General features: G+C 54.4%; 1 protein-coding gene across 5 annotated transcripts; it reads right to left on the bottom strand.

The window, feature by feature from the left end:
- Positions 1-347: 347 nt before the first annotated feature.
- On the bottom strand, positions 348-24,690 carry KDM8 (lysine demethylase 8). Of its 5 annotated transcripts, none has more exons than XM_045875191.3 (8): positions 24,541-24,690; positions 13,102-13,614; positions 11,059-11,225; positions 9,843-9,975; positions 7,481-7,525; positions 2,347-2,496; positions 1,444-1,536; positions 348-1,356 (listed from the first exon to the last, which is right to left on the bottom strand). In XM_045875191.3, exons 2-8 carry the CDS (start codon positions 13,591-13,593, stop codon positions 1,192-1,194), a joined length of 1,245 nt encoding a protein of 414 aa, XP_045731147.2. In that variant the 5' UTR covers positions 13,594-13,614; positions 24,541-24,690; the 3' UTR covers positions 348-1,191. The 5 variants fall into 5 exon arrangements, with proteins under 5 accessions (XP_045731147.2, XP_064448945.1, XP_064448942.1 ...); XM_064592875.1 differs by having other exon boundaries at positions 1,444-1,497; XM_064592872.1 differs by having other exon boundaries at positions 348-1,536.
- Between the last annotated feature and the right edge of the window lie 60 nt (positions 24,691-24,750).

The following is a 24,750-nucleotide window of genomic DNA, read 5'->3' as shown; positions in this document are numbered from 1 at the left end:
TCTCCGCAGAGAGCCCTCATTTCGCTCCCAAGTAGCTGGCCTTTGCCTCTGCCCTGCGTGCCCCCGCCGCGCCCCTGCCTCCCCGCCGGCTCCATGCATATACTGATGGCCTCCCTGCCCCAAACTCGGGGCCCCAAGCCCTGCGTGATCAAGCTCAAAGGCCCTGGCCCGCTTGCAGAGGAGGCGAGCGGCTAGGGTCCAGCTGCCCACCGACGCTTCCCCACTCCTGCTCTCGCTTACCCAAGGGTCCGCGTGCTAGCCAGGCCCCGGCTGCTGGAGCTGCACCTCGTTGGTTCCTGGCCCGCCAGAGTCTTCCCTGGGGCCCCGGAGCCTGTGGGCCCTGGCACTGCGGGGACATGGAGCTGACGTGCAGGGCCACCTGCTCCCCTGGGCGGACGGCTCTCTCTGCAAGGGGGGAATGAATGAGACCGAGGGGCAGGAGGGGGCTTCTGGGCACCGCTGAGGGTGGTTTCATGGTGCGGGGACTGGCTGCTGGGAGGGGGCACAGTTGAAAATGCAGCCTAGGAGATGGCCATGGCCGCCTGTCAGGCCGTGCGTGCATAATGACAACAGAAACCTCCCCAGACTTCCCGCTGCCGGCAGGGCTGGGCTGAGCAAGCCGAGAGGGACCATCGCCCGTGGCCAGCGCCTCCTCCAGAGTCTGCGGGTTGGGGCTGTCCTGTCAGGCCAGTCATGACAAACAAGTCGGTGGCAATCACAGTAATTATTAAGATCAGACAGCAGCTAATGCTCGTGGACCTGCCGGGGCTCTGTCCGCACACTGCCTCTCAAACTCTCCGTGGTGGGTGCTCGAGCTGCCCTGTTTTCCCCATGGAGACACACACACAGTGAGGTATCCATCCCACCTCTCCCACAGCAAGTAAGCCAAGGGGCCAGGTATGAATCCAGGCAGCCGACCTCAGAGCCCACCCCTAACGCCATGCACACTGCTGGTCCGTGTCCCCAGCACCTCAGGCCTCACGATGCCCGGGGTCTCCAGGCGGGGTGTCGGCCGGGGACGTCCTCCTGGGGTCTGGCCCACCTGCCTCTGCTGCACGCACCTGGCCCGGAGCGTGCGCCTTGCTGCACCCTCGCCCCGTGTCCGGCCAGCGCCCAGCCTGGTCTCCAGCAAAGGCTCCGGCACAGGCCGGGTGTGGAGCAGGGGACGCGTCTCGGACCCTTGCACCCTGGCTACGACCACCAGAAGCTGACGGAGAAGCTCAAGTCCAGAGCCCGCACGTAATGCCAGTACTGAACCGGGATAAACAGGATCTCTCCGGGAGACAGGACGCAGGACAGGAACGGGGCCTCAGCAAACTTGGGGAACTTCTCCAGGTCGGGATTCTCCACGTCAACCTGAAGAAAACCCGAGCGGTCACCTGCCTGGTCTCCAGGGATGGGTGGGAGAATCTGCAGCGTCACGCGGGGTCCCCGAGCACCCACCTGGCTCGTGTTATGAAGAAGGTGCGTCTCGTGCGCATATAAAGCCTCTGACTCCTGCGGGGAATACAGCCGGATGTACTTCCTGCCGAGCACCTGGAGAGACGGTGACTCGTCACTCAGCTGCTGCCCCCAGCACCACGGCTGCCCCCCGCGGACCGCAGGTCCCTGAACCCACCAGCCTCCCACACCTCTCTGCGCCTTTCCACGTGCTGTTCCCTGCGCCCAGACTGCCCCATCCCTGCCACACCCATTCCAGGCCAGGCATAGGTTTAGCCTCCAAATATATTATGGATCAGTAACTAGAGAGGCTAGCCAAGTGGCCCAAGGTCACCAGGCTGAATCGTGACAGGGCTGGCATTCACACCAAGCAGTGGCTCCGGGGCCCAGCTCTCAGCCCCTCTAGTGCCTCTGCTGGAAGAACGTTCTCATCTGTTAAACCTCTGCCTGCAAAAAATAAGGTGGTTTCACAACAGGTGCCCCTCCCCTTGCAATAAGCACACCTGCTCCCTGTCTGGGTCAGGTTCTCAGGACACACCATCCAGTGGCCAGGAAGCCGTGCCTCGTCTGGGGAGAGGTGCTGGCAGGGGGAAACCGGCCTGGTTCTGATGGAAGGGGGGCGGCGGGGGAGGCAGAGGACACGCAGTGTGAGGGCACTCACTCCGTCCCGAGACGGCCCTGCTCTGCCCGAGTGACGCAGCCACCATCCCAGGGGCTGCTGGTCCCGGAACCACACCTGGAACCAGCCTCCGCCGGAAGGAGGGCCCCAGAGGGGCCTGGTACCGTCCCTCTGATTTCATTTTTGTCCACACCCGTCTCTCTGGTGTTTAAACACGGGTAACGTGGCCAGGCTGTGCGGGGCCGGGCTGGGGAGGCACAAGGCCGACGCTCTGGAGCAACTCCCACCTGGACCAGAAAGTTCTGCTGAGGGTCCTGATGAAGGGGGGACACGGTTCCTTGGGGACCAAACCAGGCATTAATGGTGATCTCTTCCTCCTCCCCGTCGCCCAGGCAGCAGTAGTCCGGGATGCCGATGTCCTGCTTCAGCTCTGGGATCTGTGGGGTCAGAGCACAGGTGGGAAGGCCGAGCCCCGGCCGGGGACGCACCAGCCCCAAAGTCAACGGACCATCTCACAGGACGGCCAAACACACACTGCCTTTTTACAGTGTGATCTCTCCCGGAGAGATCCTGTTTATCCCGGTTCAGTAAACTACGTCTGCGTTTTACTGTGGGGGAATTGAAAAACCAACTGAAGAAATTAATATATAGGGACACCTGGGTGGCTCAGTCTGTTGAGCGTCCGACTCTTGATTTCGCCTCAGGCTGTGATCTCATGCGATCGGGCCCCATGTTGGGCTCTGTGCTCAGCACGGAGTCTGCTTGTCCCTCTCCCTCTGCCCCTCCCACTATGCAAGCTCTCTCTCTCAAGTAAATAAATACATAAAATTTTTTAAAAAAAGAAAGAAAAAATAAATATATAATCATTAGGAAAGAGTTACATATAATTTTATTTCCAGATTTGTTTCCCTGTCATGTGCATTTTATCTTCGTTTCCTTTTTGAAAACCTGATAGCACTGCTTTGCACTTAAAAATACACCAGCTCGCAATGTTCTGCAGAGTGCCACGTTTTTGAAAATCAAATCAAAGAAAAAAACAAAGAAAATGGGGTTGGGTATTTATCAAATCTCTGGAAAGGGAGATTCCCCAAAATGGACTAAGGAGAAAGCAGTCACCGTGCATACATTTTAAATACGTTCATGAATCCAAAGGCCAATAAAGGGAGAAACTTTTGCACTGTGGTACCCAAGGGTTCAACATAATAAGGATCCCGGTACATAAGCTACATGAATAATCAAAGGGCAAAAACCAGACACTATGTAGAAATGAGTTCGATACAAGGGAGGTGCTGTTGGCTCCCCGCCCCGGCTGCCGTCCCTGACCCGCCGACAAGAGGTGCTTTCAGACAGCAAGCATGGTGTCCCCTCTGGAGTTTGCTTCTAGCCCTGCGTCCTCCCCGCTCCCTGGCTGGGCCTTCAGAGGGCCCCGCTGGGGCTGCACCCCGCAGAAGGGCCCCAGCACCCCCGCTCAGGGCTGGTGAGGGGTCCGGACACCCCGGGGAGGGGGCCGCGGGCCCGCTCCCCTGGATGTATCCCCGGCCGGGCCTTCTGAAGGCCCATCAGACGCTGGTTCTCTCCCACGGAGGCCAGGCCTCCATGGCCCCCGCAGCCCCAAGCCTCGAAGACTGCCTGCTGCCGGGGCAGGTGGCTCGGCGGCTCGGGGAAATTCCACAGAAACCGACGCCTGGTCCCTAATGGGTGGCGGTGGGGGGCACCCCTTGGCTACTTTCCTCAGGTATCTGGAGAGGGACGTCTCCCTGCTCTGAAGGGGCAGCTGCAGGCAGGCTTTCGCCATCTTTCAGTCATAACTGCTCCAAGTTCAGGGTGCTGGCCAAGAAGCCACTGATGGATCCTTGGGAATGGCTGGAATGTTCTCCCTGCAGGGACCTCAGGCTGTTCTGTCTCAAACAGCCTGTGCAGAAGTAGAGAAATGCGGCTGTGTCCACTGCTCTGGGCTAACGTACAAGTTCCCAGTCTGGGGTCCCCTGTCCTGTCGGCCCGTGGGGTGGCCGGTAGGGTGGGGGGTGGCAGGAGATGCCAAAGGCCTCTGGGAACCTCCTGCTTCTCCATCACCACGAGGCTCGGTCACACACAGCTGCTTCCTGCTGGGACGCTCGGAAGCTGATTGGTCCCTGATGACATCATCAGGGTTTCTGGACTGTGACTGGTTGGTCAAATGGTGAGAACCACTGGCCACTGGCCACTGGCCACGGATTCAGAGACCACCCCCCCAAGAGAAGGAATACTCCCATCATGTGACCGATAATTAAAGGGAGGCCTAGTGTGGTGGCCACAATCTCCCACAACATGGGGCCCCTGGGAGAAAAGTCAGTAAGAGGTTTTTGGGCAAGAGGTTTCAGGTGGGAGCCACTGGGCTTCGTGGAGGCAGAGAAGGCCCCACAAAGCAGTGCGGGGGCCTGCCAGGTGGCACTCTGGGCAGCAGAGGTGAAAACACACCTCTGGGGACCCGAGAGAAAGATCCAGGTGGCCCTCCAAAAGGCAAAATGTCTTTAAGGTCTTGGTTCGTCTTAAAAACAATTGGGCACTTTGCCTTCTGCTTCTCACACTGCTTCCTCTTGTTCTAGTAAAATCGAAAATGGCTGCCCTAGGACAGGGAGGCGAGTTTACCTGGGCCCACGGGAGGTGTGACCAAGTTCAGGGGACAGGCTGGTCACTTGGGATGGCACAGTAGGGGCCTGCTCGCTAGACTCCCCCTTTCCTTCGGAGAGGGCAGGAGGCAGGATCTAAAGTCCTAATTCGGGAGGCCTGGGAAAGAGAGCGCAGCCCACCCAGCTCCCACCCACTCTGGCCCCTTTAATTTTGGGTGCGCAGGCTCTTGGGGGCTGGGACAGCCCCAACTGGACCTGGGTCCCCTGTCAGGACGGGCAGTGAGAGTAGCCCTAGCCCAGGGGCAGACCCGGCAGACCTTGGCTGTGGTTCGGGCCCTGACTGAGCCAGATCTCCCCCTTCGGGGCATAACTCCCCATCCCCGCCCAGGCCAGGTGCTGCCCTGCCCGGGCATTCCTGCTGGGCCCCACCACAGTGTCTGTAGTCTGGCCGAGACACCAGCGAAGTCCCTCCTGGATCCCTCGGCTCCACTGACCGGGCACTCGGGTCTCAAGTCTAAAGTTTTCCTTGACTGCTCCCTTTCCCGCGGCCTCGCCCAGCCACCTGTGTGCAGGTGCTGGCAGCTGGCACCAGGCTGGAAGCTGTCCGCTTCCCCGGGCATCAGCTCCCCCTGGACCACGGCAGCAGCCTCCTGGGGGTCTCCCCGCTGCCCCACCCGCCCACCTTCCATTCCCCTCCAGGACTGGGCCTCGGCCATCTGAGAAGGCCCCCAACCCTCCCACGCGGCCCCAGGCATGGGAAAGACCATCCTTCCTCTTCCAGCCCCACCTGCTTCTTCCCCGCCCCCCCCAACCCCAGGCACTCGGCTCCAGCCCCGCTCAAGGGGCATGTCCGCTCCTGCTCCCCCCCTTGCTGGCATGCCCCCCTCGTCTCCTTTTAGACAAAAGAAGAAAGTTAAGGATTGACATCAAATACGGCTCTTACACTAGACAACTAGCTTAGACCCAGAACGTATACAGAGGACTCCTCTAACACTCAAAAGACAAACGACCCAATAAAAAAAATGGGCAAAACATCCGCCCCATGGCTGGAGGCTGCTCATCTTCGAGGTCGCCACTGAAGTCTCACCTCCTGGAGACGCCTTCCCTGCCCCTGGGCTCCCCAGAGCCACCGCCACAAGGCTGCCTCTGTTCTTCTCCTGGGGGCGCTCGTCACCAGCTGATGTACTTGGATTTCAGGTCCACTGGGACGGGAGGGGCAGCTCTTCCTTACCCTGCCCTCCCCAGGGCCGGACCCAGAGCAGGGTGCAGAGGGGCTCACGAGGAAGCCCAGGCCCGGGGCAGCATTCCGGCCCCCCGCTCCCAGAACAGAGTGAAGTGAGTGGGGGGACAGGGCAGGGGGTGGACAGAAGGAAACTGTTCAGTGACCTCCCTGGGATAAGCTGTCAGGTTGTTTCAGCCTAACCAGATGGCTCTGAAAACTCGGAAGGCAATCGGGTTCCACTTCACTTTGTTCCCTTGTTGTGTCTACATTTAAAAATAAAGTCTATTTTTTCTCATGATGATGAGCATACGGGCTCGTTCTAGATGCTTTGCAAATTGCAGAGAAGAACAGGAAAAACCGCACACCATGTGACCACGCACAAGCACTGTTCATCTTCTGGGGCACCTCCTGTCCTCACCAGAGCGGAGCTCCCTCTGCCCACGGCGCATCCTCGCTTTCTCACTTCCCCACAGCCAGGCAGCCCCCGGGGTCCCACCAGCGTGTCGTGACCCCCTCCTCACCATGTGCTCGGGGCGCCGGGTAACAGGTGCACGGGACACGTGCTGCCGGGGTGGGGGCTGGGAGCCATCCTGCATTTCTGTCAGCTCCCGGGGCGCTGGTGGGGCCACCCTGTCATGCTCCCTTCTTAGGGCTGACCGGTGACAGTGACGGAGAAAGCCGGAGCAGGACTTCTGCCCTGCCCCCACCCCAGTCTCTCCTGATGGATCTCCCCGGAATACCTCCTCTTACTGGGATCCTCCTGCTCAGAAACCTCCCAGGGCTCCCTGCTGCCTTGCAGATAAATCCAAGTTCTTGGTCTGACCTTCAAGGCTCGCCCAGTTGGGGCCCAGCCTCCCTCTTTGCCTTCTCGCTCTGCTCTTCTGAACACATCTCCCAGGCAGGTGGATGCACCCAGCACAGGGGGCCCACTCCAGAGTGCACCCCTGAGCCTCAGTGCATGAGGTGCCTCTCCCTGCAATGTCCTCCTGCCTCCGGCCTGGCTGGACCCCGCTCCTCCTCTCAGCCTCAGCCTGAGACCCCCTCCGCCTTCAGCCTTCAAGCAGTCTGTCCTGAGGGTCTTCAGTCTGGCCAACCAGGGCTGGGGACCCAGAGGAACTGAATCCGGCCCCTGCCAGGAGCACACAGGCCCAGCTGGGGGGAGACGGCCTCGTGAGCTGACAGCTGAGATGGGCTAAGGACGGTGCCGGGAACCCCCCTGGAAAACCCACGGTCAAGGACAGCAGGGACCTGCTCTTTCCGGGTCGGGTCAGAGCCTGCCGCCCTCACTCGGCTCCCTAGGACCCATTCCTCTACATCCGACCACAACTGCTTCCACTTCGCTGGGGCCACCTCCTTCCGATGCCGTGGCCTCCTCACCCCCCCGACCCCAGGCTTGGGGCCCTGAGGTCGGCACGCCCAGTCTCCCGCTCGCCACCTGCTGCCCGCTGGTGAGGGGGACACGGGCGCCACCCCCGTGGGTGGCCCAAGAGGCTGCTAGAGCCTTTCCAGCCCTCTGTGGCTCGGAGCCCAGGAAGGGAGGTGGGAGAAGGTGGCAGGGTCAAGGACAGAGGAGCGTGGTCTCAGACTTACCTGGTCAAAGAGCTGGTGCTGCGCGAGGTACCCGACGTCCCTCGACTGATCCGTGGAAGGAAAACCGGAAGCGACACAGAAAAAGCCTGGTTGGCCATAAGGAGCACCCTCCAGGCGCTGTTCCGCTCGCTCTTGGCACCGGGTGCGCCCCAGCCACGGGCAGCCAGCTGGCAGGTGCGTCCCGTCCCCCTTGGGCCCCTCTGTGCCCCAGGGGCGAACATCGGTGATGCTCTCCCTCTTGCGGGCAGCGCTGGGCCCCAGGGAGACTCAGGATCTGGGGCCGCCTCTGTAGGGATGCCCCAGGCTCAGTTTCCCCCCATGAAAATGAAGAGGCTGTACACCCATGAGGATTTCTTTTATAAATAAAAATGGAATGGTATCATATGTATTACTTGGAAATCTTTGTTTCATTTAATGACAACCTCATGAGTATCTCCTCAGGTGAGTACGTACAGATCTGCCTCATTTTTTTTTTTTTTGACAGATACATGTTTTATAGGCAGGACACCCCGTGAATTCAATCACCCCCTGCTGGTGGACAGTCAGGTTATTTAGCCAGTGTTTCCATAAACAGCCTAATATTCTGGTCCTTATATTTATGTCCTCCCAAAAACAGAACAACTGAGTCAAGGAGTGTGTGCATCTTAAATTCTAGTAGCTTCTGCCAGCTTATTTCCCCAAAATTAACCATGTACTGACTTCCCAGCACAACTGTGAGCACCCATTTCCTGCACCCCGGCTGCACTCCCCAGAGATGATCATCTTGTGAACATCTCTGCCATCAGACGGATGGAAAGATCGGTGCCTTACAAACTGGGCTCCACGAGGCTCCAGGCCTTCTTGGGGGGTGGCGCAGGCTCTGGAAGGGCCGCTGGGGGTGGAGTACACGGGAGGCTGGCCGCCAGGCCCCCCACCATAGCCAGAGCCCCGCCGGCCTGGGTCTCCCAGGCTCTGCTGATGAACTCATTGACCGTCACGAGCGTCTGCGACCAGTCCTCGTCCGTGTACCTGGAACCAACTTCCACCGGGACAGTTCGGCAGCTGGCAATGTCTTGGATATACTCCAGACTATTATGTTGAAGGAGATGGAGGCTTCTCTCTAGAATCCCTCAAGACTTTCTCTGCTTCCAGCCCTCTCCCTCACTCCTTTCTCTTCCTGATGACTCGAAAAGTCACAACAAGCCAGACCTGGGGTTCTGTGGCGGGCAGGGCCGGATCTGTGTGATCTCTGCGGTCACGGGGATTCTGGCCCAAAGATGCTAACTCAGGTTAGCCGGGCGCTGACCATGCTGTGCTCAGAGCTTTCTGTGGTTTACTCTTCTGTGTTTCAAACTATCAGCCAGCATGGTCACCCCCCAGGCCCTTGGACTGCAGCAGACCCAGATGAAACCGAATCAGAACTTTCCAGGGGCTGGGCCTGGGGCTGCCTTGGGTGTGAGTTGCTAGAAAGTGTGTGGAACAATCGCAGACCACGGATTTGAAATTCCCCGACCTCCCTCGGGAAGGGCTCTGCTCTCCGGGCCAGGAAGACGGCCGGGACTGCCGAGGCTGGGTGGACGTCCCCTCCCCGTAAGGGTCCATGCGCCACGTGCGGGCTTCCCTTCTGAGCCCAGAGGAACTGTTCGGGCCTCAGGAAGGGGAAGCCACCCCCGGCCCTTACTGTGAATAATCTGACACGAGAATACAGCACTGCTGCTTTTGGAAACCGTCTGGCGGTTCCTCAAAACGGTCAAACATTTTGTGACCCGGCGATTGGGCATCTCATATATACCCGAGAAGAACGAAAACATACGTCCACACAGAGAAACTTGGACGGGAACGTTCCCAGTGGCGCTTTTCACACCAGCCAGTGTAGACCACCTGACCGGCCATCAGCTGACGATAAACAAAATGCGGGGTGTCCACACCCCGGGATATTACCCAGCCACAGCAGGGAACCCCGAGAGTGCGATGCCGACAGCAGCTAGACACAGAAGGCCACAGACTGTCCAATTCCGTTTCTACGCCAAGTCCAGAATTGGGAAATCCATGGAAACATAGAGCAGATTAGGGGTTGTCTATAGCAGAAGAGGAAGTGACTGCTCATGGCTATGGCATTTCTTGGGGAGTGATGAGAATGTTCTGGAATTAGATAGTGGGGATGGGTGCAAAATCTTACAAAGACACTAAAAAAAAAAAACAAAACACCACTGAATTGTACCAAAAAAAAGACCTGAAATGAGTCAGCGTTCCGCATGCCCTGCAGCTGGCCTTCCTCACTCTGGCCCCCCTACCAGCCCCTCCGAATCCTCATCCTGCAGCTCCCAGATGTCCCGCGAGCTCCCACCGTAAACGCTGCGGGGGAGGAGGCACAATGACGTACCTCACTCCTGATGTATCTGCTGATGAACTCATTGACCGTCATGAGCGTCTGCGACCAGTCCTCGTCCGTGTACCTGGAACCGACTTCCACCGGGACAGTTCGGCAGCCGGCAATGTCTTGGATATACTCCAAACTAGAAGACAGATACGTATGGTCACCACTGTCGCTTTGGCTAAGACCTGCCGGGCACTCGGCCACACTGGCCTCTGGTCTCCACACAGCCCCACGGGGAGAGAGACTGCTGTTACCCACTCTTCACCGGTGGGGGGCACTCGGGCACCGACATGTGGGGTGACGAGCCCACTGATACCACTGCAGAGAGATCCGGGGAGGCTGGTTTGCCAAGCTTCTTGCTGGGTGGTTCTATCGCCCTGCTGGCCGAAAGCCTCCCAGTTCTTTCTCCGCTCACCTTGTCTCTGAGCTCAGAGACCTCCGAGCAAACAGCAGACGGCACGGCGGGGGCGCTGGCTTCTGAGCTCGGGCGGCCTGGCCCTGCCTGTGACCGGCCGGGGACCTCTGCCCACTGGTAAGCTAGGGTGATGACGATACCTGTCCCACGGGATGGGAATGGGGAGGACAGAGAGAGAAAATACAGCACGAGCCGATCGTGGCGGCTGGCCCATAGTAAGACCCGTAATGAATGTTTGCGGGACGATGGCCCCAGCGGCCGGTACTCTTCACGGCCTTGGCGGGAACCACTCCGTCCATGACCCACGGGAGACAGGGGAGCCGATCCATCGTCCTCAGAGACCCCTGCTCCTTTCCACAGCTTCGGCATGCCGGCCACCGCCCAGTGGCCTGACCTGCTGTCACCACCACGAATCGGAGCAGATGGGAGGAGGGAACAAGCCCAGGAGCCCTGCCTGCAGGGGAGGGGCCGTGTCTCGGGTTCGTTCTTCTGCTCTTAGGCCTCAGGGCCCCTGGGAAGGTCCAGGGGACACCTCAGATCGTGCAAAATGGCTTTAACAGACTTCACGCCGCACGAGGCGAGCACTCACTAGAACCGGCTTAGAGCAGTGAGCTGTGGAAGTACGGACCTTTCCATCTCTGCCACGAACTTGGCGCACTGCGCCTGTAATCCCCGGTTAACCCCGAGTGATCCACGCAGGGACGGTCGGGATGTGCATGCGAGGCTGCATTTCCTTGGGACGAAGGGAGACGGAATCGGGGAGTCCCCGGGTGGGGGCGGGGGGCTGGATCAGGCAGAGCCACCCACCTCCACTTCGTCATGCACGGCCACTGGTCCGCCACGCCTTCCAGGATCACAGGCCTCCCGGGAACCAGAAACTGCTTCCTGAAATGCTGGAGGGACGGACAGCGAAGCCGGGGGACCGGTCTCTCCAACGCCACATCCGGAACTGAAACAGGGTCTTCCCTCGCTTTCTGTTTAAAAATCAAAGCGCCGAGAAGTGACCATCTGAGGCGCTGGGCTGGGCGTCTGTGTCCCTGCAGGCTAGCTTACTCCGTTACTGATGACAGCGCCATACGTGTTAGCACTGTCCCTGCATCCCCCTCCTCCTCTTCATTCTGGTGACACCCAGACCTTTTTCTTTACCAGTTCAAGGGTCTGTTCGATTATAAAAGGAACGTACAGACAGAAACTCCGCAAGAGAGGAAAAGTCACCACCCCAAACGCCATCTGGTGTCAAAGGACCCTGTCCCGTGACCACGTGTTCCTGGCCCAGCTTCTGATGCCCAGCAGGGACGTGAGGGATGGGCAGCCCAGCTAAAGCAGGTCACAGCCCCGGCGAGGTCGTGGGAGCCTCTGCGCCAGGACTTCCTCAACCACCTGTCAGCCAAGTGACCTGAGCCAGTCACTCCCTCGGGCCTCAGTTTGCTCACCTGTCACGTTACTGGGAGAGACATCCCATGTAGAGCGCCCAGGATCACCGGTGGGTGGGGGTCCGCTCCCTCTGTCCCCGCGGGCCGGGTGCAAGGCCTCCCACTTGCCTGTTCTTGGCCTGTATACCCTCTGCTTTGGTTGTCACACCTGCCCTCATCAGAGGCCTCCCTGACCACCCTGTGTGAGCGAAGCTGCCTTCCCCCCTCTTCACGGCCTTGGCGGGAACCACTCTGTCCACGACCCACAGGAGACAGGGGAGCCTCACCGCGCGAGAGAAGACGTTCTTCTACAGCCTCCTAGAACCCAGGCTCCAGGAGAACGGGCCCTTCTGTATCATACCCTCAGCGCCTGGCACATCTGGACCACCGCCTGGGCTCCAGAGAGCCGCTGAGCAAACCCCCCTTATAGGTATGGGAATGGGGACATGGAGGGGCCCAGGCCCTTGGCCGACTCCGGCAGGCCGACTCCAGAGTGTGAGCTCTCCCCCCTCAGCTACACACACTGCCCGACGCCACCCACGCCGGGAGCACCATCTAGGGTGCGGGGCCACCTCCACGTTCCCTTGGCGCAGACCTGGCGTGGGAAAGAGAAGTGCAACCCCTGGGTCGAAGGGCACAGGCATGTCTGCCCTGCCCCGTGAAGGCTCAACCCACACGCCATGCCCGCGGCCCCCTGGTGTCCTCGGCGGCACAGGGTATCACAGGAAACCTCCTCTGAGGATTTCACGGCCAACAATGGCTGCTTCCCCGTTCTTGCCTTTTTCTTTTTAAACCACAGGTGAGATGCAACATTTTCCCACGTGCTCGTGTCACAGACCTATTTCCTCCCAGCGACCAGACATGCCCAGAGGTGTCGTGGCTGAGGGCTGCACACCAGCGCTGGGGCCTGACTCCCTGTCTGCCACCGCCCTCAGCTCTGCGCAGTGTGCTTCGCGCCCCCAAGTACCAGGAACCCCCAGGCCAGGACCTCAAGGGCGGGACCGACCAGCCACGGGACCAGGAGGCTGCTGGAGGTAGCAGCTCGCCCCAACTCCACAGCACCGGGGGCGAGGCAGCCCGGAAAGTGGGTGACACCTCAGCCAGCTGACCAAGAACAGGCCAGAAGGAGCGGGCCACGGCTGCCCACGGCTCTGGCCCACACGAGCCCTTCGAGCTGCCGCTCTTGGCGCCACAGAGCCTCCACCCTCCCTCTCTCCTGAAAGGGCACTGCTTTTGCCGAAAGTGTGTGTGTGGGGGGGGGGAACTGAGAAAACAGACTGGGCCGTTCCATTTCTAAATCCGCCGAGATGCTATTTTCCGCCAGAGGTCAGCACGCTGTGAGGCCTCACCCCTGGGGACAGCTGACTCCTCCCTTCTAGAAAAAACTGAGCTGTGGGTGGCATGTGAGGTGTGGCAGGCGACAATCCCACCTAGATACCTTCATGCTGGGTTGCTCCTGGGCCGGGCCTGGGCCGGGCCTCTTTCCCGAGGGGAGGTGCGCCTGGAGGACGGCGGCGACTTTAATGAGGATGTCCCCATGGATGGCCGCCCCCATCAGCAGGCCCATGTCACAGGCCTTCAGGGCTGCGGCCACTGCGGGGGCATCCCCAGGCTCCTCGAACAGACACACGGCCTTCAGGAGGCAGCCGAAGGCGTAGACACGGCGCCAGTCCTTGTGGACGTCCTGCCACGGGCCCGTGTTGAGTTTCTCCCAGGAGTAGTCCAGGATGGCCTCGCTGGCCTGCAGACACTCCCTCCAGCAGCCCCCGCAGAACAGCTCGGCGGCCTCCCACAGGAGCCGCACCACGCTGCGCTCTACCTTCTCCCCGAGCTCTGGCACCAGCTCCTCCTTCGTGTGGGGCAGGAGTGCCCGGAGGGTCTCCCGGAGGGCGCCGGCTCCTGCCAGGGGCTCTCGGTGGTCTTCAGCCATCGGGCCCTCTGCCAGCCTAGCCTGATAAAGGTGGTGGGGGAAGAAAGAACAGTTAGAGCAAAACACCATGTTGCACACCTAAATACGCACATTTGTAGATTTTCATAAAATCAAACTGGGGCCAGGGGGAGCTAGATCTGTGATGACATCCAGTGGCCAAAATGTCAACCACTGAGAGTTTAAAAAATATATATTAAAACTCAACCTATGGAACGGGAGAAGATATTTGCAAATGACATGTCCAAAAAGGGTTAGGATCCAAAATCTATAAAGAACTGACACAACTCAACACTCAAAAAACAAATAACCCAATTCAAAAATGGGCAGAAGACATGAACAGTCATTTCTCTAAAAGAAGACATCCAAATGGCCAGCAGACATATGAAAAGATGCTCAATATCCCTCATCATCAGGGAAATGCAAATCAAAACCACAAGGAGATTTTACCTCAACCTGTCAGAATGGTTAAGATCAACAACACAAGAAACAACAAGTGTGGGCGAGGATGAGGAGAAAGGGGAACCCTCGTCCATTCCCAAGGTGGTGGGAATGCAAACTGGTACAGGGTAACAGCCACCCTGGAAAAGAGTATGGAGGTTCCTCAAAAAATTACAAACAGAACTACCCTACAACCTAGTAATCATACTCCTGGGTATCTACCCCCCAAAATACAAAAACACTAATTCAAAGGAATACATGCATCCCTATGTTTATTGCAGCATTATTTACAACAGGTGAACTATGGAAGCAGCCCACATGTCCATCGATTGATGAATGGATAAAGATGTGAAGTGATGTGTGTGTGTGTGTGTGTGGCGGGGGAGACAGAATATTACTCAACCATAAAAAATGAAATCTTGCCATTTGCAATGATGTGGATGGAGCTAGAGAGTATAATACTAAGTGAAATAAGTCAGAGAAAGACAATTATCATATGATCTCACTCATGTGATATTTAAGAAACAAAGCAAACAAACAAAGGAAGAGAGAGAGAGAGAAACCAAGGAGCAGACTCTTAACTAAAAAGAACAAACTGATGGTTACCAGAGGGGAGTGGAGGGAGGGATGGGTGAAATATGTGATGGGGATTAAGGAGTGCACCTATCATGATGAAAAAAATAAAATAATTAAAAAGTGATAAAATATAAAAGTAAAAACTATATAAAGTTATTTTCCAAAGACAGAGAGACCACACAGACTTCCTCCCTTCCAGGTTCCCACAGTTTCTCACATGTGTCCTTTCTCACGGCATCTCATGGGTCATGATTCTACAGTGGTCTTCTTCGGCTGGGCATAAACTCTGCGGGTGAGGCCCTCATCTGTCTGGGGTCACTGCTACATTGGGGGCCTGGCACAGGACCAGGCTCGCCATGGGCACCGGATAAATGTTTGCTCAGATAGGAACACGTACTGTCCTTGTCTGGAATGCCTCTGACACCCTGCCTCTCTGGCAAACTCCTATCCAACCTTTAAGGCCCATCCTCAATGATCCCCTATGGGAAGCCTGCCAGGACCCTCAGACAGCATTTTGTGTTGGAATAGCTCTTGACTTTCTTTAACTGCTCTTGTCCCAAACGTACTCCGAGTACCGGCCTACATGTCTGTCTCTCTGATGCTAGCTGGGGAGCTTCTCCAGGGCAAGAACAGGTCTCATTTCTCTACATTTCCCTGGAGTCTGGCTCACATCAGGCACTCAATGAAGGCTCCTGAAGGAATGAGATCTTAGCTTTGCAGGAAGAAACCTGGAAATACATAAAACCTACAGAGAAAGGACAAACATCATAGTTGGTGCTTTTGGTGGCATTATATATGGATGGAAGGCCGGTCCTAATGCAGAGGTACTAATATGTGAGTAGATTCTAGCGGGTTCGTAATTGCCCGCAATCGATTACTCACCCATGCTGCTCTGCGCTAGGTGTACTAACAGCTGTTATATCCCCTATCTCATTGGATGCCAAGAAATAGGGACCTTCGTGCTTTTTGCAGACTGCTCTAGGGCTCAGCAGACTCCTTCTGTAGAGGGCCAGACAGTCCACATTTCGGGCCTGGCAGGTGGGACAGTCACCGCTGTGACTGTTCTGCCAATGCAGCGTGTCCGGTATGTAAACAAATGGGCATGGCCACGTTCCAATAAAACTTTATTGACAAAAACACACCCTTGCTTCAAACTCCCCAAAATCCAGTTCATCTTCTTCCTGGGCACACAGACTACATTTCCAGGTTTTCCTTGCAATGAGATGTGACCATGCCACCAAGTGGTAGCTAACGTGAATGTGTGACAGAGCCACTTCCAGGTCTGGCCTGCGCTCACCTCCTAGAGGATTTTTCACGCTTTCCCTACCCACTGGCTGGAAGTGAAGGGACTCTGAGGCCCTAAGGGATGACAGAGCCACAGAAGCCACCCAACCAGGCATATATACCCATGCTGGAATGCCTCATAAGCCAAAAATAACTTGTACTGTGATTAACTGGACTGGAGACGGCTCTTTGTTGTCTCCCACTGGCTGTTTCCGGACCAGACTGTTCTTGCTAGGGCCCCACAGTGATCGTCCCTGATTCCTAGATCACAGAGCCACTTTTCTTTTTGTTCTTTTCCAAGTGCAGCTTTCTAGCTTTCCATTCGTTCTGTGGCCCCACCAGCCCTCCAAGAAATGTCTTCTTCCTTATGTCAACCAGGGTTGGCTTCTTTGGTTAACATTCAGAGAACCCTACTTGGCACACAGAAGTCACGGTCACCCAACATCCCCCAGTGGATAGTGAAGGCAAGAATGAAGACTTGCCTGTGATGAAGCTGCATCAGGTGCCTCACTCCCGATGAGGGGGAGAAAGCCCCAGTTCCTCAATGGTCCCTGCCTCCTGTTACTAACACCCTTATCCAACTCCCTCCTCCCGAGCATGGGCAGGACCTATCACTGAGTGAGTAGACAGAATAATGGCCTTTGCAAATGCCATTAGGAATAAGGACCTTGGGGCGCCTGGGTGGCTCAGTCATTAAGCGTCTGCCTTCGGCTCAGGTCATGATCCCAGGGTCCTGGGATTGAGTCCCGCATCGGGCTCCCTGCTCAGCGGGAAGCCTGCTTCTCCCTCTCCCACTCCCCGGGCTTGTGTCCCTGCTCTCGCTATCTCTCTCTCTGTCAAATAAATAAATAAAATCTTAAAAAAAAAAAAAAAAGGAATAAGGACCTTGAGATGGGAAGACCATCCTGGATCATGTGGGTGGGCCCAACTTAGTACAGGAGTCCTTGAAGGAATCTTTCCTGGGTAAGTCAGCGTCAGAGGGAGAGGTGATTGCAGAAGGGCCAGAGAGATGCAGTGTTGCTGGCTTTGAAGATGGGTGGGGGGGAGGTCACAAATCAAGGGATGTGGAAGCCTCTAGAAGCTGGACAGGCAAGGAAATGGATTTTCCCCCGGAGCTTCCAAAAAGGAATGCTGCCCTGTCGAGACCTTGATTTTAGCCCTGTCAGTCCCATGTTGAACTTCTAACCTAGAGAACTGTAAGCCACCAAGTCTGCAGTAATTTGTCATAGCAGCAATAGAAAACCATTATGACTTGCTTCAACCAACAGGTGTGCAAGTTTGATACATGTGGTTTTTTCCTTTTCTTCCTTTTGGCCTAAGATGGCAAAGGTGATGGGATGCCCCTTGATCAGGATACAGGAGATTGTAACTTCTGCGGCTAGCAGACTCTCCCAACTGCCTTCCTGGCTTGCATGCACTGATGAAGCAAGTGGCCATGTTGGAGAGGTCCACATGGCAAACAGATGATGGGGCTTAGAGCCAACAGCAAGCTAGGAACTGAGGCCCTCGGTCCAACAGCCTCCAGGAACTGAATTGTTCCAACAACCACAGGGGTTAGATCCTTGTCCAGTTGAGACTTTGGATAAGAACTTCGTCCTCCCTGACACCATAATCAGAGCCTTGTGAGATCCTGATGCACAGGACCCGTCTTTTTTTTTTTTTAATGTTATGTTACTCACCATACATTACATCATTAGTTTTTGATGTAGTGTTCCATGATTCATTGTTTGTGTGTAACACCCAGTACTCCATTCAATATGTGCCCTCTTTAATACCCCATTACCAGGCTAACCCATCCTCCCACCCCCCTCCCCTCTAGAACCCTCAGTTTGTTTTTCAGAGTCCATCTTCTCTCATGGTTCATCCCCCCCTCCGATTTCCCCCCCTTCATTCTTCCCCTCCTGCTATCTTCTTCTTCTTCTTCCTTTTTTTTTTTTTAACATATAATGTATTGTTTCAGAGGTACAGATCTGTGATTCAACAGTCTTACACAATTCACAGCACTCACCATAGCACATACCCTCCCCAATGTCTATCGCCCAGCCGCCCCATCCCTCCCAACCCCCCTACTCCAGCAACTCTGTTTCCTGAGATTAAGAATTCCTCATATCAGTGAGGTCATATGATACATGTCTTTCTCTGATTGACATATTTTGCTCAGCATAACACTCTCCATTTCCATGCACGTTATTGCAAATGGCAAGATTTCATTCCTTTTGATGGCTGCATAATATTCCATTGTATATATATATATATATATATATATATACCACATCTTCTTTATTCATTCATCTGTCGATGGACATCTTGGCTCTTTCCACAGTTTGGCTATTGTGGACATTGCTGCTATAAACATCGGGGTGCACATACCACTTTGGATCCCTACATTTGTATCTTTGGGGTAAATACCCAGTAGTGCAATTGCTGGATCGTATGGTAGCTCTATTTCCAACTTTTTGAAGAACCTCCATACTGTTTTCCAGTGTGGCTGCACCAGCTTGCATTCCCACCAACAGTGCAGGAGGGTTCCCCTTTCTCTGCATCCCCGCCAACATCTGTCGTTTCCTGGCTTGTTAATTTTAGCCACTCTGACTGGTGTGAGGTGATATCTCATTGAGGTTTTGACTTGGGTTTCCCTGATGCTGAGCGATGTTGAGCACTTTTTCATGTGTCTGTTGGCCGTTTGGATGTCTTCTTTGGAAAAATGTCTGTTCATGTCTTCTGCCCATTTCTTGATTGGATCATTTGTTCTTTGGGTGTTGAGTTTAAGAAGTTCTTTATAGATTTTGGATGCTAGCCCTTTATCTGTTATGTCATTTGCAAATATCTTCTCCCGTTCAGTAGGTTGTCTTTTGGTTTTGTTGACTGTTTCTTTTGCTGTGCAAAAGCTTTTTATCTTGATGAGGTCTCAATAGTTCATTTTTGCCCTTGCTTCCCTTGCCTTTGGCAATGTTTCTAGGAAGAAGTTGCTGCGGCTGAGGTCAAAGAGGTTGCTGCCGCACAGGACCCATCTAAGCCACACCCAGACTCTTGACCCAAAGAAACTAATAAATACATGTTGTTTTAAGCAACTAAGTTTATGGTGATCTGTTGTACAGCAGTAGATAACTAATAAACACCCCTATCCAGATTTCCCTGACACTCTGGGACTCAACTGTAACTCACCCAACAGAACGGGAAGAAAAAACATGGCTTCCTTTAGCACCAATGTGTATGAAGAAGTCAGCAGTAGATAGGGAAGTGAAGACATATGAATGCTAGAGGTATGGTCCCTAAAGGTAGGCTGGACAGCCCCATCCCTACCTCTGGGCTCCATGTTAGCTCATTTCTCCCCAACTCATGAGTAACAGCAAGTAGAATACTGACAGTATTGCATGATTACCTCGCCAACTCTCATAATGACCCTGTGACGCCAAGAACATACTGGGGTATTTACTGTAAGCCAGGTATGCTCCAGGGGCTTTTTAATTCTTACAGAAACTCTAAGAAAGTATCATCATCCTCATTTCACAGGTAAGGAAGCTAAAGCAGAGAAGTTAAATGACTTGTCCAAAGCACTCGGCTGGGAAGAGGTGATCGAGAGATTTAAAACTCAGGCTGTCTGGCCCCCACTTCCATGATCTTACAAGTGAAGGAACGGAGCCACGCCATCTCCAGCCAGCCCATGATGAAGCTGGGAGTCTGGGTTGCTTAACTCAAGAAAAATCTGTAAAGGAGGAGTTATTATTTCCACTTAACAGATGAGAAAATCCCATCACTTCACGGAAGGAAAGGACCCATCTTTCTTGTGCGTCATTATGTTTGAAGTACCTCTTCCTGGGTGTGTCCCCAAGTTACAGCAATAACATAGAGTTGTTCTCAGTCCTGCCGTCTTTCCACAGTTCCCTCACCTTTCCTCTCCCTCTCCTTTGATTTGTACCTCTCGGGGCCATTAAGTGGAGAGGGAAGTATATGATCATTCTCCCCACAACCCCATCCTCTTTGGCTGATGAAGAAACCAAAGTCCAGGGAAAAATGAAGTGACTTTCCTATGTGCTGGGCCAATGTTCCATGTTTTATGTAGATTACCTAATATATTCCTCCTAATCCCATGATGTGTGGTTTTACAGATATGAACAAAGATTTGGGAGATTAAGCAACTTGTCCAAAACTACACAGTACGTGGTAGTGTCTACGCAGAACACTCTTCAGCTTCGGGGGTGAGGACTGAATCCGTTTTTGGACCTTTGTCTCCTAGCTTGGTCCTTGGTGCACAAGGGGTATCCCTCCCAGCTGGCCCTCCAGTGAATGATGGGACTGAGAGCCTCGAGGGGCCTGACCCTCGCCTGCCAGGATGATTTCTAGCTCTAGCCTCCTAGAAAATTTGTAAATGTCTTGTGTTGGCCTAATGAACAGCCTTCCTGGGAGGGCTTCACAGTCCAACCTTCCAGCATGGCCATATCTACTACCCACCCACAAAAATGCATGTGAACCCATCAGCTGGCCTCCCTCGGTGGCTCCATGGCCCGTCCCCCTCAGAGTGACTCATGTGTCTTAGGAAGCAACCTCGAGAAGTCTCGGGTATCCAAAAGACCTCAGAGGCTTCATATCCTGGCTTCTCACAAAGGTCTATAAAAAAGCCTCCCCGCAGACCACCTCTTTGCCTTACTATAAAAATGGCTTCCACTGGAGCCTTATGTACCAGCTTCGTAAACTGGTCTCTTAGTGGCCTTAAAAAATGGCTTCCCAGACGATTTTAAAGGGGCCATCAACTGGTTCCCTGGGATGCAGATTACAGATTTTGCAAACTGACCTCACCAAACAGCCCTTCATAGAGCTCACGAAGGCCCTTCCAAAGCAAACCTCTACAGGTGGCCTCGCGGGCTGCTTCACAAACTGGCTTCCCAAGGCGGTCTTGTGTTTGGTCTCCATAAACCAGCCTCCTCAGGCAGCCTATGTGTGGCTTTGCAAGCCGGCTTTGGAGAGGGCCCCTATAGATGGCCATGTGAAATAGCCTTCTGGGAGAGGGCCTGCACAAAACAGTCTCTTCTTAGCCACCTAAAGTAGCTTTAGTAACTAATTTCTAGTCTAGAGTTTCTCAGTGAATGGCCTTACAAAAAGGTCTTCAGAGATACTTATGTTAACACTATATGACAAAGTCTTCCAGAGGAGGACATTTCAGGATAGCTGAGTTTGTTTTCAAAATGATTTTTCAGATTGACTCGTATTAGCCTCTTGAATGGCCTCCCGAAGGGCTTCACGACTGATCTTAAAACAGTAGCCTCCCTGGCGCCTGGCTGGCTCAGTCAGTGGAGTGTGGCACTCTTGAGCTCGGGGTTGTGAGTCTGAGCCCCACGTTGCATGTAGAGATTACTTAAAAATCTTAAAAAAACAAAAACAAACCCCAAACCACTGGCCTCCCAGAAGACCTTATGTTGGCAGCATGAAGCAACTATGCATGGGGAGGTGGCAGGCTGGTCATTATCTGAGTAATCTTAATCTTAGGGCTTCTCAGAACCTTTGCCTTTTAAACGGTTGCCGTATCAGCCAGCCTTTGGGGGAGGAGCCACATCCTACTACGTGAAACAGTCTTCTAAAGGACTAACGAAAGGTTCCAAAAATAGGCTTGCCTACACACTGGGCCCTTGTCTGGGGGCCAGATGAAACCCAGGCTCTGTCTTATTTTACAAACCAATCTATCTCCCATGGTGTCTTCAGAACACCAGGAACCAGGATAGGTTCTACCAACCAACCCTCCCGTTAGCTCCTGTTACCACGGAACGTGGCCTCAGGGGAGAAAGGGCCTTCGCTGGCTGGGTCAAACACCTTCTTGCTGACTGTATGAAACGATCTTCCAGAGCAGGTAGCCTCACGTGGGCTGTAAGCAGTGGCCTGCACACCCAGCCCTGCGACCTGGCCCTCCACTGAATGTGAGCTATAGGCTCCATGAAACCCCTCTCTAAGTGGTCTCAACTCCTGGCTTTACAAATCAGCCTTCTAGCATCGCCCATGTACTGGTCTGACGAAAAAGGCTTCTTGATAATTATATTAAACAGTTTCCCAGACGAAGGCATCAGCCAGAGTAGCCTTGTGGCCTGGCTTTATTGACTGGCTTCCTAGAGCTGCTCACTGAATTGCCTTTTATAAAAGGTTATGCTAAACAGCTTTCCAGAAGAGGGAGTCAAAAATAAACTGTGTGAAAGTCTTTCAGAGTGGTGGTGTAGACTGGTCTTCAAATTGGCCTCCCAGAGTTCCACATACGAGGAAAGGGCATAAGCAGAGGTGATCTAAACAGCCTTCTGGTGGTCAGGTGTAGGAAAGTGAACTATAGGGTATTTCTGACAAACCAGGATGCTATCTATATATAGGACCCACTCCCCCCTTTTTTGGCTTGGTATAAAATTTTTCTCTTGTAAAATTTTTTATTCTCATCATTTTCTCCAATGTTGTTTTTCATTGCCTGGAACTTTCATTTCTGCAAGTAGGAATTTCATTTTACACAAGCTGAGTACTGGGAGTGCTCTTAGTAACTTTCTTTTGTATATATATAAATTTCAGTGTTTAATGTATCTAATATTTAGGACTGGACAAGTGAGAAATTAGGGTTATTCCAAGCCAACTGAGACCTATGGTCACCCTAATCATGAAAAAGCCTGAGGGGCCCTATATCATCACATTAAAGTCAGTCTCCTAGAACTCCACAGGTATCAGCCTAGAGACTTGTTGCTGGTCATAGAAGGCTTTTTTTGAAGGAAGTGAGGGTTCAGGTGTCAGGTACAGAAAGAGCGGGGTGCTCTTGAGTCCTGACTTTGTAAACTGACCTTTCAGAGCGCCCCATGTACTGGTTTCGTGACATGAGACAGCTTTCAGGGGAAGGTAAGGTACAGATTGCATAAAATAGCTTCTCATCTTGCAATCTCATTTTGCAAGATTGCAAGAATGGCTTCTCTTATAAAAGGCCTTTTTGTTGATGCACGAAAGGATATTCTTGGCATGGGGGTCACATAAAGGTTGTAAGAACTAACCTCTCCGAGTGCCTTTTGTTTGGGCTTTGTAAATCAACCTAATGCGAACTTCATGAAAGGCTTCTTGTTGGTTGTATTAAACAGAGGAGCCAAGTATAGGCTACATACGACAGCCAGCATGGACCCTGGTCCCGACTTCCTAAATTCACCATCCAGATAGAGCACATTATTTAAGTAAGCTGGTCTTTCGTTAGTGAACAGCCCAAGTGGCTTCTGTTAGTTACAAAAGAAAGCCTCCCAAGGAAGCCACCATTGTCATCCCAGAATTCTCTTTAATTATCTTTAAAAACCTAAAGCAGCTCCCAGAGTAGTCTTTAAATTGGTTGGGAGAAATGGCTTCTTGGACAATCTCACCGGGATTCACAGAGGGTATCAGGTGGGCCTTCTGAAAGCGGCCCCCGCCAGGAGCCCCACAAAGGTCTCAGGCTGACCCGAAACAACAGCCCCGAGGGCGGCATGCTGGTCATGAGAAGCCTCCCACCGGTGCCTTCCGGAATAGAAGCCTCTATCAGGCTTTCTGGGAACAGGCTACCGAGTTACTTTTGAAATCTCTCCCATTTTTAAAAAAGATTTTATTTATTTGACAGAGACACTGCGAGAGAGGGAACACAAGCAGGGGGAGTGGGAGAGGGAGCAGCAGGGCGGAGCTGGAAGCCCCATGCGGGACTCCATCCCAGGACCCTGGGATCATGACCTGAGCCGAAGGCAGACGCTTAACGACTGAGCCACCCAGGCGCCCCGAAATCTCTCCAATTTTATTGTGGCATTAGTCCACGAAAGTTGTGCAAAAAACAAGAGCTTTCTAGGGAGCTTCGTAAAACTTTCCAGAGAGGTTTGGAAATATTTGGAAAGCTTTATTCACTGGCGCAAGAGTACGTCTGCCATTCTAAGGGCCACGCTGTCTCGGGTTCGGGCCGTCGGTGTGGCCCCAACACCTGCCTACCCCCTGACCTTGGGCCTGCTGAGCACGGCGACTTACCTCTGCTGGATTCTAACGCGAGGTGCATAACGCGACACCGATGCTCAGCGTTAACTCCTATCAAACTAGAAATCCCTGTCCTTCAGGTCCCCCACACCAACGCTCCACCCGAGGCCTCACACCCCCTCCCTTCCCGGGGCTTCCCTGCTCGCGGCCCACATTCGGTTTGTAGCCTGCCCCCCTCCAGGCCGGTGACAGAGATGTTCGGTCCGAGAGCAACAGCATGAAGGCACCTGCCGGTACCGTCACGGAGGAAATAAAAACTCGCGCAGGCGCCCTACATTTGCACCGACGGGGTCACCCCCCCCCCCCCCAAGAACTGCGCAGGCCCACACAGGCTGAGCTGGCTTTACGCATGCGCAAAACGAAATTACAAGCGTAAAGCGAGCATCAAGAACGCGCGGGGGCCTCCCCCCTCCCCCCTGCAGCGCAGGAAAGCTGGAGAGCCGCTAAACGGCCTTCTCAGGGCGCATGCGCCAGCACTGTTTTCCCTCCCCATTCACACCCCACTTTCGCTACTTTGGAGAGCTGCCCCGGGGCTCTCCCAGGCGCACGCGCGAGGCCGTCTTTTCCTCCCGCTTCGCCTTTAACACAGCGCCTGCGCAGTCCTCCCCTTCGCTTCAACAGAGCCAGAGCCGCCCGCCCTCTGGAGTTGCTCAAGCTCACCTGTCTCGAGTTTGGGCTGTGTCGAGTCCCCGGAGGCTGGCGACAAGCTGTTCCGTTTGGTCGGAACACTCCGGCCCTCTCCTTCTCCGAGTAGTCAGGCTTTGCCGCGGTATCGATCGCTCAGTGCTCGTCTGATCAGCGCGGAGTGCCTAGTCGAGCGCCGAGTGATCGATGCCGCGGCCCCGCCCAGTCCTGTTTCCGAAGGCCTGC

This window comes from Mirounga angustirostris, unplaced genomic scaffold (assembly GCF_029215605.1).
Source record: "Mirounga angustirostris isolate CCGP_5_RB_7025 unplaced genomic scaffold, mMirAng1.0.hap1 SCAF_5, whole genome shotgun sequence".
Classification (NCBI taxonomy): Eukaryota; Metazoa; Chordata; class Mammalia; order Carnivora; family Phocidae; genus Mirounga; species Mirounga angustirostris.
Note: the sequence above shows the minus strand (reverse complement) of the source record. Positions and strands in the feature narration are given on the sequence as shown.

Bases quoted from the DNA above. Each gene is read 5' to 3' on its own strand.
- KDM8 (XM_064592872.1), bottom strand. From the start codon at position 13,593: ATGGCTGAAGACCACCGAGAGCCCCTGGCAGGAGCCGGCGCCCTCCGG. The intron at 11,226-13,101 runs GTATCTAGGTGG...ATTTTTAAACAG, and splicing joins AGGAGCAACCCAGCATGAAG to AAAGCGAGGGAAGACCCTGT. The intron at 1,537-2,346 runs GTGGGAGTTGCT...CCGTCTCTCCAG, and splicing joins AGCAGAACTTTCTGGTCCAG to GTGCTCGGCAGGAAGTACAT.